Genomic DNA, 19,397 nt, shown 5'->3' on the forward strand with positions numbered 1-19,397 from the left:
TTTTACATAATAAAAGCACAATGAAAATATCTGGAAAAAAAATAACTTTGACATTGGCAAAAGCGCACAAATGAAATATATGAATAACAGCAAATATAATTAATATTGTGAATAAAAGAATTAATATTATGAATATTAAACTTATTATTCTGAATATAAAAATTTATTATTCTGAATAAAAGAATTATATTCTGAAAAATAATATCAAAAAGTTTAATATTCCGAAAAAATAGTCGTTACAAATTATACTTAAATTAACTTTCAAAAACTGATAAAAGAAACAATGATACGTAATTAATTAGAATTGCTGTCCCTGAAAAGATATTTTTTTTTAATTTATAATGGTATAAAAATAGATTTTTCAAACGTTTTACCCTTTATCTTGCCTTTTAGAGTAGCATACAAACTTTGAATAAAGTAATTAATCCTCGTAGGTGCAAAGAAATATATGTGTGAAAATTCGAATCCATCAAGACGTGTGGAATAGCATAAGATTCAAGTAAACAAGTAAAAACATACCGTGTTTTATACATGTAAATTGCAAAATGTTCATATGATTAATTTGAAATATAATAATACTACTTATATTGCGATTTTAAATAAATGTTCTACCATATGAAATGAAATATTAAGTATATTATCGTATTTTTGTAATAAATAACTGTATAGAATTAATACAATTTTTAGAATTTTCTATGGATACAATGTAAGGTGGATTAGAAAATCTTATTTTGAAAAATATTTTGATTTTTTTCAAAATTGTAAGATTTTCGGGTCATTAAGGGGTTCAGTAAAAAATCCGAAATAGTGAAACAGTTATTTATTTTACAGGTTACGTTACGTACAGACAATTTAAATGCAAAAGTTGGAATTATATTTAGATACATATATAAGAACATGGATTAAAAAGCGTGGAGCACATGCCATCGCTTGACTGGAACTAAGTCATAGCACCACAAGACTTCAGAGGGCGCTGTCTCTGACGGCATCAGTAGTTATGGTTAATATTATAAGAGCGGCTACAAGATATTAATCAGAAAGCAGGATAATATTTTTCCTTTTTCCTTTCTTTTCCATTTCTTTTTCCTTTTTCTTTCTTTTCCCTTTCTTATTTTTTCCCTTTCATTTTCCATTTCTTTTCCTTTCTTTTCCATTTTTTCTTTCTTTTTTTTCTTTTCTTTTCCTTTTTCCATTCCTTTCTTTTCCTTTTTCCTTTCATTTTTCTTTCTTTTCCATTTCTTCTTTTCCTTTTTCCCATTATTTTATTAGTTAGATGGACCATAGGCATTCAAATTAACAAATGTGTTTTTTCTGGCCCCAAATTTCTAGTCCAAAAAGCTCAAATTTATTAAGACGGTATATGCAATCAAATTTCGTTTTGTGAACTAAGCATCCCTATTATTCCCAGTTTTCCGATAAAAGCAGAGTCATTCCATTAACTCTACAAGTGAATTTTCATTTCATAATGCAATACTCAGTTTGCAAAACAAGTTACGGTATAAACAACCTATGAATATACTTATTCATGTATTCATGTATGCAACTAGTTAAAAAATTCTTTTAATAAAGCTTCTTAAAGTTAGTCCATTCTTCAATTCGTTTTTGAAAAAAAAAGTGTTTTTACATATGGATTATATGTATTCCATGTTGAAAGTTTTTGATTGAACTCTTTTAAGATAAACATCACTGTTTAAATTTTGCTTCTATATCACGAAAATCAAAGAATATTAAATCCTCAGAGTTTTCAAAATTACTATTATGCTCAGTTTTCCGATAAAAAGTGCTTCTAGCCACGAAATTTCCTTCCATTAGACTGTAACTTTGTCCTTTTTTCCTCATTAGCGATTGAAACACCCACGGCATTTTTCAACTAATTCTAAAAAAATGAAGAACATGCAAAAGAATCTTTGGCATGTGAACTGGATTAGTTTTACACTGATCAATTTTGAAAAAGGATATTAGAAATTTCTTAAAAGAAAAATCCTTCTATTATATGAATTCATAAGAAGACGCATTTTAGGAAGAATATTATTATAAAAGCGTTATAATGTAAATAAGTTAATGTAGTTAGAATTTTCCGGGGCTATTTATCTAAGAGTATTCCATTCAGTCTTGCATTTTCTATAAATCTGTTGAAAAAAAATGTTGTGCAAATCCTTTTTGATTTATTTTTTAATTTTAAAAAAGTAACATCTTTCCATGAACTACCAATATTTTAATTTTCAGAAAAACAATAATCTCGGATAAAAATAGAATAAAATGAGAAATTGAAATTTTTTTCATAAATTTAGTTTAAACATTTCGCCAAATCAAAATGTTGAAATTTACTGTTATATTTTATCTGTTAGATGCAATTAGGGATTGCAATACCGAACCAAAATTTCAATACCGGTATTCGGTATTTTTTAGATCTTAATACCGGGATACCGGTTTTAATACCGGTATTAGAAATTTTGGAAAAAGAAAGAAAACACAGGTGTTTCTTTGTTTTATTTGTCAGTTTTATTAGAAAATGTAAATATCAGAAGAAATAATTTGTAACTTATAAATTATAACAGTATATAATCACAAAAAAGTAAAGAAATATCTTTAAATCACAAAAAAAGTGTAAATATCACTATTCAGTCTGTGATTCTATTACAAATTTTTGAAATGTGATCTTAAAAAACATAATGCATCAATTGTACTGTCATTCAGCCTGAAAAATAATTTTGCGTAAAAATTACCAGTTGTCGAAAACGCTCTTTCGGCATCTACGCTAGTTGGTGGTACTGATAGCAATGCGCGATATACTTTTTCCAAGTATTTACCCCTAAATCCCTCATCTTCAAACAAATCGATTTCTCGTCGGATGGTTTTGGATATAGCTGATTTCTGTATTGTATTTTGGTTCGTTGAAATTTTTTTATTTATCGCTCATTCTAATTTTTGTTCAAGAGACAATTCCTTTTCACTATCGACATTAGTGTCACCATAATATTCGATAACTGAACCGAATTCTTTTGAATGTGGATAGGTTTGTGGATAAAAAATTTTAAGAAAATTTACTCTAAACTTAATCAGATTTAAATTGGTTATTTTCTTTTCTTCTTTATCATTTTCATTTTTAAAATCATTATAATTATGTAAATACCATAAGACATTTTCTATTACGATATGCCTTTCTTCTGTGCGATTTTTCAATGTAATATATAATCTTCAGATACTGATGTGTGCTGTTAGGAGTAAACGGTTCCAATGTCTTTTAAAATCTAATATTGGCATATATTTTGTTTTATTTTCAGTTAGTATGTATTTTAGTAATATGTTATCTTTTATTGGGGAACGTTTAAATATCTTAACAATTTTTTGAACTTTATAAATTATAGGAAGCAATTGTTGATGGGTTAATATTTCATCCTCATTAGCAATATCTTCTTCAACAATTACATTATCATTATCTTCATTGTCAATATCACTCTCACTCTTACTCTTTTCAAAGTTGGAATCCGAAGTTTCTATATCCACAGTATTTGGATTCTTCTGTTCTTTATTTTTTTGGTATAATACATCTATTACTCCTAACTGAATTCCATGAGCATAGCACATTTGCTTATTTACACCAAACAACTTTTTTCTAACTGTTGTTCCATCAGTCATTATGGATACAATTTCTTCTTTCAGGGATAATCCATGTTTCGCTAATTTTGATTTAAGCAACTAATTAAGCCATTAATTAGTTAATTAATTTCACCCGTTAGGGAGACATAAAAACAAAAACGTATACTATTTTGCTATGTTGGTCCCTGAACATATAGTGGAGACAATTTTAAAAATTTCTAGTAAATACCGAAAAACCGGTATTTAAACTTGTGAATACCGGTATTACAAAATTGTACAAATAGCTCAAAATACCGGTATTCGGTATCCCGGTATACCGGTATTGCAATCCCTAGATGCAATTAATGTTGCATGGAATTCAGGTTCAGTATAGCAAGCTCTAAATGAATGTATTCAGTTTGCAATGAAAATAAATTCCTTCCAAAGTTCTTTGAAGCAAATTAACATTGCAGTGGCACAACATTACTTTTATTGTCTCCAACTAGCCTCCTTTTCGACTAGCTTGTCCACCCCGAACATTTACTTTTCAAACTAATTGACAGTTTAAATTAATAGTTTACTAAACTATTAATGTTGAATGAATTTACTTAAAACTCCACTTACTTTTTTGAGGGTGCTGAAAAATCACCTTCCTTTCATCACCTCCTTGTTTACTTCTACTTGGACAGACAGATAATGTCCTGTCCTTGAATAATTTTGTCCAAACATTGTCAGAAATATACAAAATTCCAAATTTCATCCGTCTAGCTTTTGTAGATATCATGTTCACAAATAGATAGATGTAATGCCAAAAAGGAGGGTTTTTTTAGAGCATGAGCTGTCTAAAATGTTGAGAGTCGTCAAAATTTCGGATGCGAATTTTTTTTAAAAAAACTATAATGCTCTTTTTTTTTTCTTTCCTTTTTTTTGCATACATTGGACACTGGGAAAAAAATAGAAATTAGAAAAAAATAAAATACAAATTTTTTGAAGCCATGCTTGTAATAGTATACAAAAATATAAAAAAAATTCTTTTAACAGAATTAATAATTAAAACAAAACCATGAAAGCATGAAGCCCTTAAAATAATATATTGTAATGATAAAAAGCACAGAAAATATTACAACAAAAAAAAATTCTAAACTTTTATTAAATATTGCATTATATTATAAATAGGATTGAAACTTATTCGACAAGAATATTTCTATAAGTTCTCCATATTTTTAAAGCATTTTATTTTGGCATCCATATTTTTGACTAAAACATTTTTAGGATTATAGTTGAATATGAGAGTTTATTCTTAACAATGGTTTTAGTACTTTAAAGATGACACGAAAGCGTTTGGTTAAACTTAAGAATAATCATCCTTTAATAGACGTATAAATGGCAAACCTTACGTGAAAGTAAGTGAGAAATTTGAAAGGAAAAACTTTTTTTATATGTATTTGCTTTTATTATTTTAGATTTTAAGTTAGGAAACCTAACTTATTTTATATGGAACTCAATGTTTACGAAAAACAACCTTAGATTTTTAAAAAGCCATTTAAAGGAAAAGCTTTTCATTTAGCAATAAACCCATAAACTATAAAAGGACTCAAAACAATGAATTTATGATATATTCATGATATCACTTCCTAACATGTGGTCACATAAGTATTATCTCAGGCAGAGTTTTTTAAACAAGAAATTATTACAAGTCAGTAAAATTCCATGAATTTTAAGGTGATATTGGGCCATAAAATATACTGAATCTAAATTTTATATCTGGCATGTAATATTTTTATTGACTTGCAAATTCGCACCATAAAATCTTAGTTTGCAGCTAGAATTTGGTTCAGTAAAATCTATTCTAGTTTAAAGTAATGTGAAATTTTATCATATAAATAAAATATTTCGTGGAAACTTGAGTTTGTTTCATGTATACTGTAATTTCTTTTCCGTTTCCATCATATTTCTTAAATTGAACCAGACCGCAGTAAGATATAGACATAAGTACTTTGAAGAAGCTTTTCCATTTTTATTCCATATAAAACTGTACATTTTCAATCACATTTTAGTGAGAATACGGAAAATATGAGTTATAAAAGGTAAAAGAAATTTTTGGAAATATGTATTAGAGAAGTGAATTATTATTTTGGAAATAAATAAATACAATAATAAAAATTTAATTTTTATAAAATGATATGTTATTAATGTTTTGAAAAGGAGAAAATTTTTACTTCAAAACAAAAATATAAAAAAAATATGTAGATTTTTTTTAAATATAGTTTTAAAATACTTTATTAAATTAAAATTTTAATCATAATAGTAATATATTTTAATTTTAAAGAATGTTTAGAAATTTTTCCTTATGGTATATCATGTGGCTTTATCTTTTTTTATAATAAAATTTTCACCTTCTTATACTTTAATGTCTTGGTTTGATCCATTGATTTTGATTTAAAAAACCATTTTCTACTTTTTAGTGCAAAGGTTTTTTTTATTGTTGTTAGTTTCATTTTTAATGAAAATAAATGTCGCATGATTAAAAATAAAATATGTTTCATATATTTTCTATGGTTTGTATTCTATTAAATGGTTTCTTTTATATGTAATGAAAATTGATTAAAAGTAATAGGTCAATTAGAAATGAAGTTCTAGAAAGTATAATGTTTATCGTTGGGCGGGAAATTCAAAAATTCTTTAATAAGAAACGAGTGAAAGATGATAAAAGCCAATTTTATAAACATGAAACAGTACAAGTAAGTAATATCATTTAAAAACCTAAATAAGACATCTAGTGAATTTCTTTAGTGTTTCTATATGATATTTAATTATTTGAAAATAATTAAAGTTTTGCTTTAACAAACATTCGAATTAAATTTACTTCAATTCTTATAACCATCCTAAAAATATTAGATTATATTTAAGCATCCTTTAAATATAATCTACATTCAAGTAACATTTTTGAAAAATTTTGATGTATTTTTTTTATTTATTTCTGATCATGTTCGTTTACATACGTACTTCATAACAAAATAAAAAAAATTAAAATTTTATTCCTAATTAAAGTCTGCTTCTCATTTGACAATAAGAATTATATAAATTCTTAAAAACATATTATTAAAAATATTCCTTTAAAGGCATAAAAAAAACATTGGGTTTAAATTTTATTCAAGAGATTAATGGCAACTGCATTCGATATTTCTGTGAGAAATCTATAAAGGGAAACGTAATATGGATTAAATGTCCCCAAAACAAAGCAAATTAATTAAAAACATATAATTAGTAATTATATTTTATATTTTAAAGAAGGAAACAAAACTCATATTGAATTCCTAGTGCTCCCCTTACTAAGTCACTATTCTATTTAGACTTAAAATAATTTGACTTGTTGCTTTTATTTACCATAATCATTTCTTGGTCAAATAATAATTACAGAATTCATATGAAATATTTATTAATAAAAATAAAATATTTCACAAAAACAGGTTGCTAACAGAACTCTAAAAACAAATAAGCTTTCATCAAGAAAATCTGGAGGTTATAACAAAAGATAATAACAAAACATCAACCGGTGATAAAAAAAAAATTCTATACATATTGGAATTTTAATCACATTAATAAAAATTTTCAATCTATAACGAATGATTAAAAACTTTATTCCTTGTGGCATATATTGTGATAAAATTTTCTTATTATATTATTTTCAATAACCAGCATTTTTACGATTTTTTTAGTTCCTGATATTTAATTTTAAAAAATATTTCCCATTTTTAGCGCATTTATAATACTGCGCTCATAAGGAAGGTTTTAATTTTATTATTTTCTATGTTTTAGACTTAAAATAAAAGTAGAAAATAATAAAAATGAAATGTTCTTAAAAACATAGTTTTATTAGTATTCAAAAAAGTAAAATGTATAGTGTTTTTATATCTTTATTTTTATTAATTTCTGTATTTTGATCTTTAATGTATTTATTTATTATAAATATCGAGGAATCTTGTGATAATTTTTTTCTAAATTTGCTACTAGATGGCGCCACAAAATGGAATCAAAATTTAGTTAAAATTAGTTGACAATACTTAGTTGACATTAATTAGTTGACATTAATTTAGTTGACAATAAAGTATTCAAATTATTAAAAAAAGTGTTTTGATATCGAGCATACTTTTGACCCTTGCTTTGAAATTATTTCTTTTAAAATTAGTGTAACATCTCAGCTCTTTTTGATAGTAGTTCTTGTTCGTATATTGATAATTAAAAATAAATAAATAATAAATTATTTATTTTTAATATTAAAATTTTATTTTAAGAATAAAAATATATTTTTCTTATTGATAAAAAAACTAACAAATTCAAAACTGTACAAAATTTCAAAGCTTCGGTAACCCAAAAAGTAAATGAAAAACTGAATACAAAATTTCTTTATTAAAAAAGAAAGAAAACAAACAGAAGCATGTTAAAATTCAGCCTTCATATTCCAACCGCTAAATAAAAAAATTTTTAAAGATTCGAACCTCTAATTCGAATCACCGTATTTATGATGTTTAAGGTTTGATGCATTTGTCCTTATAATATTTTTTTTAATTTGTTCTTGATTATAGCAAAGATAAAAGCATGTAAAACTAGCGGAAGTGGTTTTCTCAAAACTTTTTTCCTTACTCTCTAATAAAATCCCCTATCCACATAAAATTGTAAACTTTGGAGAAGACCATGAATACCACTAATGCTCAGATTTTTATTTTCAGAATCCCACACATGAGCAGTTTGTACTTAGTAGTATAGTAAAGTAAACAATACTTTTGTATAAACTGGATGGCAATGGCTAATCACGATAACAAAATATTGATGTTTGGCGTAAATCTAGATTACGATCTTTGGCGGATTTTTTTTTTTCTCTTGCAGTTAATACACAGGTATCAGAAAATCAAATATATATATTGGATGTCTTTTTTCTCACTGGTTGAAACCAAAATTAGACCTAGAACTAGAGTTGTAGTTACAAGATCACATGCTAAATATTTTCGAGTTACCACGTTTACATGCGAGCAAAATGACAGACCGACAGACTGTTGATCCTTTGGCAGATTTAGTTGAAAGCTTGATAAGAATATACATTTTAGATGCTGAAATTAGGAACCAAATTTTATTGGCCTAAATTGTTACGTTTTTGAATTATCGCGTTTAGATACTTTCAAAAATACAGATTGACTGGCGGTCAACCTCTCGATGGATTTGTTTCCAAATCTAATACGGATCTACATTTTATATCAGTAAACTGTATATCAAATTTTATATATCTAGCTCTTTAAGTTTTCAAATTATTTTATTCATTTTGTCCTTGGACTATCACAGGAAAAACTACTATGAAAGTATTTCCTTCAAAATTTAGCAAAAATCTATAAATTAAAAATAAATCCAAGAACCAAGTTTCATTTCTTCATTCAAAGTGTTTTTGAGTTGCCATGTTCGCAAATAAACAGAGAGACATAATTCCAAAATTGTGTTTTCTGTATTCTGAGAGGTCTAAAATGAAAAAATCCATCAAAATCTTAAATTCGATAATTCGATTTTTTTTTCGGCGATTATTATACTTTTTCTTTCCATATTTCGTGTACATGTTTCAATCACAGTGTACGAGTGTATAAACGCTGATATTAAAACAATGAAGAGTATCATTAAAATTAGTATCTGTGGAAAAACTTTTTAAAAAATCAATATCATTAAAATATTAATTTATTAATTTTTAATGTGATTTAATAAATAATTTATCATTAATAATTTGCTCTAAAATTATTCAATTATTCGGAAAAATTTTAGCATTTCGAATAATTTATAAATAAGTGAATATTTAATGGAAATTTTGAAAAGCCCTTTCTAAGTGAGCACCTTCTACTCAAGAAGTAACTACGTGTTAAATTAGTTTGCTCTAGGTCCAACGGTCTGCCCTTTAGAGCATTTCGACGCAATTTTCAGCCTACATTTCGAGATCGAACCTACATTTATTATTTAAAAATAGGTTTATGGATTAACATTTTATATTATGTGGACAAAGATATATTATTACGTGAAATGTATGGCTAAAATAAAGATAACGTAGCATTCTAAAATATTGTTGCATTTTGTTACAATTTAGGGATCACGCTTTTTTCTAATATTTATGAAGATATATATATACAGTTTACCATTGTGTAACACAAAAGGTTAGGGATCACCTGATAAATAGGCTTTCAGATATCTATCGATATATCAGAATGGTGCTCTTGGGTTTCTCAAAAACATGTTTCAAAGAGTTTAGGATGTCGAGTGATATTTAGTGGTATTTGTGGCCTCGAAAATAAGGGCGGGGGTTGTAAGATGGGGTGGGAGGACGTGTTCTTTTTGTTCTAGGAAAAATCTAATGCATTGGCTTCTTTGGTTTGTTTTGCTTTGTAAAGAAATAATACCTCTTCTTTTTCATTGAAGTTGAATGGTTGTTTCCTTTTCGTTGTTTATTTTTAAAATATGATATAAAAATATGTTATTTCAAAAAATGGGATTTATTTCGCGATAGTAGGGCGAAACGAGGAAATTTTTAAAATATGGATACAGATAATAATGTTATTATAGAAAAGAATCAGAGTTGATTGATTGTGTGTCTTAAAAATTGTAATCAGAGATTTGAATCTCAGATCTAGAGTAAAAATCTGAGATTAATAGCAATATCCAGACGGCGTTGCCCACAGAGTGATATATATATATATATATATATATATATATATATATATATATATATATATATATATATATATATTAAAATAATGCTATGGTAATGAAATTAAAATAAAATAAATAGTTTGATTTGGTGCGTTTATTTTTCTTTATTTATAAAGATATAAATATAACTGTCAACGATAAAAAATCAAAACAAATAAATGAAAATAAAACTTTTTCAAAAGAAGTAACAGAAGCCTTTTATATAGCTCTATTAATAACTAGCCGCCTTTGGCAACCAGCCGGTTCGCCAATCTTAATGTTAGTTAAAATTTTAATAATTAAATATTTTTTGCAATTCCAACTTTAATAGATTCTTCAGCAAAATATTTTAAAACTTCAAATTTTGATAGTCATATAATTCACTCATAATATTATAAAGGCCTTCAGTCATAACGTGATATGTATCTCTCTAATTTTCTGTTACCCCTCGTAGAATTTATGCTTTAAATTAAAGTGTAAATGATTAATCTGCAATTAATATAATAATATTTTTTACTGAAACAAAGCATTTTTTTAATAATATGATTACTGATAATAGAGTCACTGAGCGTTTAAACTTTATGGGCACTGAAGAATATCTTTCTTAATTTATGTAATATCTCAAGAATTTGTCAACAAAATTTTCTCAGATTCATCATGAACAGATCGATTAATGAACAATGTTTCATTTTAAATGCATTAAACACTAAGAAAATAAAATGAATCGTTTAAAATAATCGATCTAAAACAGGTTTAAAAAAACTACTTAAAAAACGATGTACTTAAAACCATAAGCATATACAAAAAAAATATATAACTAATTTAATTACAAAAGCATGCAACTAACCTAAAAATAATTTAAATCATTGAAAACAGGTTAAAAAAAACTACTTAAAAAACAATGTACTTAAAACTATAAGCATATACAAAAAATATATAACTAACATAAATACAATTTACTTACAAAAGCATGCAACTAACCTAAAAATAATTTAAATCAAGAATCATATGTTGATAATATTGTCAATAATCAGAACACAATGCGCATGCGTGAATTTTCAACGCCAGTTATGGTAACGCAAATGCATGAATTTTTCTATGCCAGTTGGGGTAACGCTATGCAGATTAGAAATTTTTAATTTCCTTTATTCTGTGTTGTTTTAATTCAAAAGTACTTCAGAATGAATCTGAAACATGGATTAATTAACAATGTTTAATTTTAAATGCATAAAACATTAAGAAAATAAACAGAATCGTTTAAAATAATCCGCCGAAAAATATTAACCCTAGCCTCATTACTGTTGGAAGAAAAAAGAAACTGAAGCCTTACTCATTTGGCGGTGGGGAAAATGGAAGAATTTTTTGGCGGAAAGTTAGTTTTTAATTAATAATTAAAATTTCAAAAAAAGGGACCCCAGGTGCACATTCCCAACCTCTAAGGTATACATGCACCAAATTTGATAGCTGTATGTCAAATGACCTGGCCTGTAGAGCGCCAACACACAGACACACACACATTGAGCTTTATTATAAGTACTAGCCGCCTTTGGCGACCAGCCGGTTCGCCAATCTTAATGTTCGTTAAAATTTTAATAATTAAATATTTTATGCAATTTCTACTTTAATAGATTCTTCAGCAAAATATTTTAAAACTTCAAATTTTGATTATCATATAATTTATTCATAATATTATAAAGGCCTTCAGTCATAACGTAATATGTATCTCTCTCATTTTCTGTTAGCACCCGTAGAATTTATGCTTTAAATTAAAGTGGAAAGAATTTATCTTCAATTAATATAATAATATTTTTTACTGAAACAAAGCATTTTTTTATAATCTGATTACTGAAAATAGAGTCACTCAGCGTTTAAACTTTATGAGCACTAAAGAATATCTTTTTAAATTTATGTAATATCTCAAGAGTTGGTCAGCAAAATTTTCTTAGATTCATTATGAGCAGATCGATTAATTAACAATGTTTAAATTTAAATGCATCAAACACTAAGAAAATAAATCGAATCGTTTAAAATAAACGGTCGAAAACAGGTTTTAAAAAAACTACTTAAAAAACGATGTACTTAAAACTATAAGCATATACAAAAAAAATATATAACTAACATAAATACAATTTACTTACAAAAGCATACAACTAACCCAAAAATAATTTAAATCATCCATTGATAACGTTGTCATGGCAACAATCAGAACAGAATGCGCATGTGTGAATTTTCTTCGCCGGTTACGTAACGCAAATACGTGATTTTTTCTACGCCAGTTGGGGTAACGCTATGCGGATTAGAAATTTTTAATTTCCTTTATTCTGTTTTATTTTAATTCAAAAGTACTTCAGAATGAATCTGAAAGATTTATTCATTAACAATGTTTAATTTTAAATCATCAAACATTAAGAAAATAAACAGAACCGATTGAAATAATCCGCCGAAAAATTTTAACCCTAGCCTCATTACTGTTGGGAGAAAAAAAAACTGAAGCCTTTCTCGTTTGGCGCTGGGGATAATGGAAGATTTTTTTGGCGGAAAAGTTGGCGGTGGGGAAAAGGAAGATTTTTTTGGCGGGAAAGTTAGTTTTTAATTAATAATTAAAATTCTAATTAAAAATTCGAAAAAAGAAGCCCCAGGTGCACATTCCCAACCTCCAAGGTATACATGTACCAAATTTGGTAGCTGTATGTCAAACGGTCTGGCCTGTAGAGCGCCAACACACACACACACACACACACACACACACACATTGAGCTTTATTATAAGTATAGATAGATATAGATGAGTCGCCTCTGAAGACCAGCAGCTTAGCCGGGAACGTTGGCTATATTTAATTTTAGATAAATCGTTTACATACAGCTTCATGTCCATGATTCCACGAAACTGATAGACACTAAAGCCATGTTATTTTAATTGCCTTACTAAAGTTCTGTTTATTGTGTAATGGCAAAAAAAATTTCGGGATAAAATATACCAGAAAGTGGCAATAATTGTGCACCCCTACGTTCTGTTTCTAATATCCCCCAATGGTTCTTATCTTTTTATCACTGAATTTCAAAGATAAATTTCTGTAGTTTGATACCTGAGCCCAAACTAGAATATAATTCGTACTGACAGTTTTTAACATTTCGAAGTTTGATGAGCATATATCACTTTTGGCAATATAACATCATTCATTACAAAATAGTTTCTTATTAGAATATATTATTCTACTAGCCGCCTTTGGCGACCAGCCGGTTCGCCAATCTTAATGTTCGTTAAAATTTTAATAATTAAATATTTTATGCAATTTCTACTTTAATAGCTTCTTCATCAAAATATTTTAAAACTTCAAATTTTGATTATCATATAATTCATTCATAATATTATAAAGGCCTTCAGTCATAACGTAATATGTATCTCTCTCATTTTCTGTTAGCATCCGTAGAATTTATGCTTTAAATTAAAGTGGAAAGAATTTATCTTCAATTAATATAATAATATTTTTTACTGAAACAAAGCATTTTTTTATAATCTGATTACTGAAAATAGAGTCACTCAGCGTTTAAACTTTATGGGCACTAAAGAATATCTTTTTAAATTTATGTAATATCTCAAGAGTTGGTCAACAAAATTTTCTTAGATTCATTATGAGCAGATCGATTAATTAACAATGTTTAAATTTAAATGCATCAAACACTAAGAAAATAAAACGAATCGTTTAAAATAAACGGTTGAAAACGGTAGAATTTATGCTTTAAATTAAAGTGGAAAGAATTTATCTTCAATTAATATAATAATATTTTTTTACTGAAACAAAGCATTTTTTTATAATCTGATTACTGAAAATAGAGCCACTCAGCGTTTAAACTTTATGGGCACTAAAGAATATCTTTTTTAATTTATATAATATCTCAAGAGTTGGTCAACAAAATTTTCTTGGATTCATTATGAGCAGATCGATTAATTAACAATGTTTGAATTTAAATGCATCAAACACTAAGAAAATAAAACGAATCGTTTAAAATAAACGGTTGAAAACAGGTTTTAAAAAAACTACTTAAAAAACGATGTACTTAAAACTATAAGCATATACAAAAAATATATAACTAACATAAATACAATTTACTTACAAAAGCATGCAACTAACCCAAAAATAATTTAAATCATCCATTGATAACGTTGTCATGGCAACATCAGAACAGAATGCGCATGCGTGAATTTTCTTCGCCGGTTACGTAACGCAAATACGTGATTTTTTCTATGCCAGTTGGGGTAACGCTATGCGGATTAGAAATTTTTAATTTCCTTTATTCTGTTTTATTTTAATTCAAAAGTACTTCAGAATGAATCTGAAAGATTGATTTATTAACAATGTTTAATTTTAGATGCATCAAACATTAAGAAAATAAACAGAACCGATTGAAATAATCCGCCGAAAAATTTTAACCCTAGCCTCATTACTGTTGGGAGAAAAAAAAAACTGAAGCCTTTCTCGTTTGGCGCTGGGGATAATGGAAGATTTTTTTGGCGGAAAAGTTGGCGGTGGGGAAAATGGAAGATTTTTTTGGCGGGAAAGTTAGTTTTTAATTAATAATTAAAATTCTAATTAAAAATTCGAAAAAAGAAACCCCAGGTGCACATTCCCAACCTCCAAGGTATACATGTACCAAATTTGGTAGCTGTATGTCAAACGGTCTGGCCTGTAGAGCGCCAACACACACACACACACACACACACACATTGAGCTTTATTATAAGTATAGATATAGATAATCACTTTTACTACCACGCTTCAATCAAACTTTTGCGAAAGATCGAAAACCCAATTACATTTATAATAACCTGCAGAGTTCTATGCTTATGTTCTCCACAGCAACCATGCAGAATTGTGGAATCCTTCAAAGAATTTCACAAATTCTTTAAATACGTTCTTTTCTACGAACCTAGACGACCATGCTTTGATCGATATTTAAAGCCATTAGCATCCAGTAATTCTTTTATTATTCTATGAATAAATGTCCTATTCAAATCAAAGCATTTTAATTACTACTGAAATATTTTGCTTGCAGTAAATCGTGATGAAAATTCTCTTTGAACATAAAAGTTTTGGCTTCCAGCTTTAAGCTAATTTTAAGTTTTCTTTCTATAAAAAGTCGTCTGCACTAACAGAAAAATGCCAACGGCGGAAAAACAGTAAGATAAATTATTCCACCAATCATCTGACTCTATCAATTGTTTATTAACTCAGACGATAAAAAAAATCCCCATTTTTTTATTAAGTTTTACAGCATTTATTTACTATCTTATATATTAATCATTTTCAGAAACATTTTTCCAAATAATTCTGAAATGTGTCTTTCGTTTTCTTTTAAGATCTTGGAGGCAATGAGAGAAGAGGCTGATGCATACATTGTAACGTATTCCGTGACGGATCGGTCAAGCTTCGAGAAAGCAGTGGACATCTTATTCAGCCTACGCGAAAAAGGAATCACCAATACCAAGGCGGTGATTTTAGTGGGTAACAAGTCCGATTTGGCACGCACCCGTGAAATAGCAACAGAAGGTAAGATTTAAACGATGATTCACATTTTTATGATTTAAAGCAGTTTTTTTTTCTTATATCAAATATAATTTTGTAAGTCAAATTCCTAAGATAACTTTTTTATAAATTAGCTTCTTGCTATATGAATGTCTATATATCAATGTCAATAATGATACTTAATGAATTTTTGTACAAATAACTATTTTCTATAGCATTATTTAACAATTATTATTATATTGTTGATTATTTCCTCCACTTAGTCAGTAAAGTCAACAAGTTCGCCTGCAGTGAGCGTATGGAGACGCAGGCAATAGGCCTCAATACCAAATATCGATATTTATTGACACCAAAACACTAATGCACACGACAAAACACAGCCAAGACATACAGAAGCAAAAAACAGCAACACATCTAGCAAGCGGCAGAACACCAGCAGCACATCAATGATAAGCAGCTCAAAACGCTCAGGGCGATAACTCGTTCAACTACTAACTGGAGTTGAACTTAAAAGACAGCCTTTTATAGTTCCCGAGACACGGCAGAGAAGACCTCGAACGATCACCTTAAATCCCGTCCTAATGGACTTATAGCCGAAATTCTTGAAGATTCTAATATCATCTATTCCGTCGTCAAGGCCGGGAGTCACTGATCCCGCATCCAATCAGCATCCATTAGAGCTGATCGTAAAATTAACTGTGCTGGGAACAACATTACAGATTCATAACACTATTCATCTGCTTAAGGTAGAAATGATGTCTTTATTGGATGTTTTGCCAGTAAAATGAATTGGATTTGCGTTCTCTTTTGAAATTCATATATTTCAATCTGGCAGTCAATTAAAAAAGACAAGTCAATAGATTCTTTGAATTTTTAAAATTCCTGCATTCCTTTTAAAAGTCTAAATAAATGTTGTTTATAATACTAAATAAGCGAATGACGAAGAAAAATTCATCGCTGGTTTATACACTAATAGATTTAAACGTTGATGTATCTGACCAACTATTGACTCATTATGATATGGGACATTCATATTCGACTCAGTAGATTAACTAAGTTTAGATTTATTCTGATAAACTTATGAAACATAAATCCAAATTATTCATATCTTTTTTTACAGATAATTTTACATAATCTAAGATAAAAATGGTATCTAATTAGTCATGATCAATCCATGAGATTCTAAGTAGAATATTCTGTTCTTTTTGCGAATGCTATTGAAGAATAAATGAATAATATCATTTTAATCAGATGGGATGACGGATTCTCCCTCTATTTGACCTTAAATTCTAATTATTATAGCTAACAAAAGCTTGATAACTGTAATTTGAAATACAGATATAATACGATTTAAATATTTAAAGATAGATACAATAAATTCAATATTTGAGATGCAAATTAACGTCAATTCCCTTTATGTCATAGTTACATAGTAAATTTAAATGTGCATATCACATAACATTTAATTAGACATTGTTTCAAGGATAAGATTAAAGATTGGTGTACGGTTTCGCTCCAAGCTTGTCAAAATCATGCCAACCATTCAGAAATTCGTCATAAGTCCGCCATCATGGATAGCTACAAGAAATGGTAATACATGACCTTTGTGGATTGCAATAAAAAAAACCATCAAAATCATCACATTTTGCGAGCAATCCTAAAATAAATTCAACTTTCGCGATCAGACATTAATTTTAAGTCGAATTGATTTACATTGTACTGCGATGTTCGATATTTTTTCCTCCTATAATAATGTGTAATGAATATCAATATTAAATTGGCATGGTATACCTGATGAGTATAAATGAATTGTATAACCACTTTAACAACTGTTTGCCAAATGAAGCATAATAATTAACTGTAAGAATAATTTTTCTCTTTATCAGAAGGAAAAGCGGTTGCTTGTTCCTACGAATGCAAATTCATTGAAACATCAGCAGCTATAAACCACAACGTCGACGAGCTTCTGGTCGGAATGGTGAGCCAAATCCGCTTGAAAAATCGCCAAAAGGAAAAAGAAGAGAATAATCGCCCCGCCAAAACAACATCTCCATCATCTTCCCCATTCAAGAAAGGTGGTGGTAGTGTCAAAGGATCCCTTCGATCAAGTCTCAGAACCAAAGGCATCATCAATCGTCTGCTGGGTAAAAGTGGTCGATCCAAATCTTGCGACAACTTGTATGTCCTGTGAAAAAATTGCAGTTCATTTTATTCGATGTGCGAAACTCCTAATCTGGCATTAGTCAGATAATTATGGACGAAAACGGTCTTCGATATGGCAATGAGTTATAAATGAAAATGATATTTGTACTTGTTATCTTGGTAAATTCTTTACATATCTCCTAACGTAAAACAATTTGAGTTAGTCTTGAAATAAGATTCCTAATCCTTTTCGGTGAAATCCTAGATAGGCCCACATATTGGCGACTTATTTGAAATCTCGCCAAGTTGACTACTAATTGAATATTTGTTATTATTATTATTTTTCAATAAAAAAAACGATACTTGAAGGCTAGAAATAATAATAAATAAAATAAAATAAATATAATAAAAAATAGATATGATAAATAAATAATAAGTATAATAAATAAATAATAATAAAAATAAAATAAATGAAATAAAATAAATATAATAAAAAATAAAATAAAATAAATAAAATAAAATAAATATAATAAAAAATAAAATAAAATAAATGAAATAAAATAAATATAATAAAAAATAAAATAAAATAAATAAAATAAAAATAAATTTTAAAAATCCTTCTAGGTTGCCACATTGGTGACGTTATCGCTACTCGTTTGGCGAGAATTCAAAAAGACGCCAAGAGTTGGGCTGTGCTAGGATCCACCCTCCTTTTCTTTAGAATATCATCATTAGCTAAATGTTGCTTTAATTATTTTTTAATTATAGGAAAATATATAAGATCAAATTGAGCTTACTCTCTTCAGAAATACTGCCAACTAAATTATAGTAATTATTTTTATGACCACATATCCTCAGATTATTGTTGAGTTATCCATTATTAAACATCCTGTCCATATCAACTTTTCACTATTTAATGTTCCAAATAGAATTTCCTTGCCTGATCTATAAGCTTAAATGTTAGAATATTTTGAAACATTTTATAAAGCTGTCACTTTTACAGTTTTTTCCTAATGTTATCCAGCAAATAGTTAATTTTTTTTAGTTTTAATAATATTTGCGATTTCCTAAGTTTATTTATACAAAAATGGTGGATGAAGGTTTCTCATTTTTTCTCTATTTTTCATAGAGTATATTAAAAATTTCTTAATTTTATTCATAAACTTTAAATTATTGCAAAATCAAAAATAAAAAGATTAATTGTAGTGATAAAATATCCGACATAGGTAATATAAATAATTTTACAAACTTTGAAAATTTCAAATTGTTTTACCAACATTTCCTGAATTATATATGTAGTTATTATTAATGCATATTTGTAACTTTTGCTGCAAATATATGCCTTGGTATCCAAATTTACTGATTTATAAATGTAAAGGATCTCTGAAACCTCACATAATTTCTTTTTCAACTATTCTTTAAAAACGCTTAGTATA

General features: G+C 27.6%; 1 protein-coding gene across 1 annotated transcript in view; it reads left to right on the forward strand.

Moving 5' to 3' along the window:
• Nucleotides 1-18,010, forward strand: part of LOC129971729 (GTP-binding protein REM 1-like) — a 120,165-nt gene extending 102,155 nt beyond the window's left edge. The window contains exons 3-4 of the mRNA XM_056085706.1: nt 15,654-15,843; nt 17,706-18,010. Of these exons, the coding sequence (XP_055941681.1) occupies nt 15,654-15,843; nt 17,706-18,010 (495 nt within the window). The remainder of the gene's footprint in view (nt 1-15,653; nt 15,844-17,705) is intronic.
• Nucleotides 18,011-19,397: the final 1,387 nt, after the last annotated feature.

This window comes from Argiope bruennichi, chromosome 6 (assembly GCF_947563725.1).
Source record: "Argiope bruennichi chromosome 6, qqArgBrue1.1, whole genome shotgun sequence".
NCBI lineage: Eukaryota > Metazoa > Arthropoda > Arachnida > Araneae > Araneidae > Argiope > Argiope bruennichi.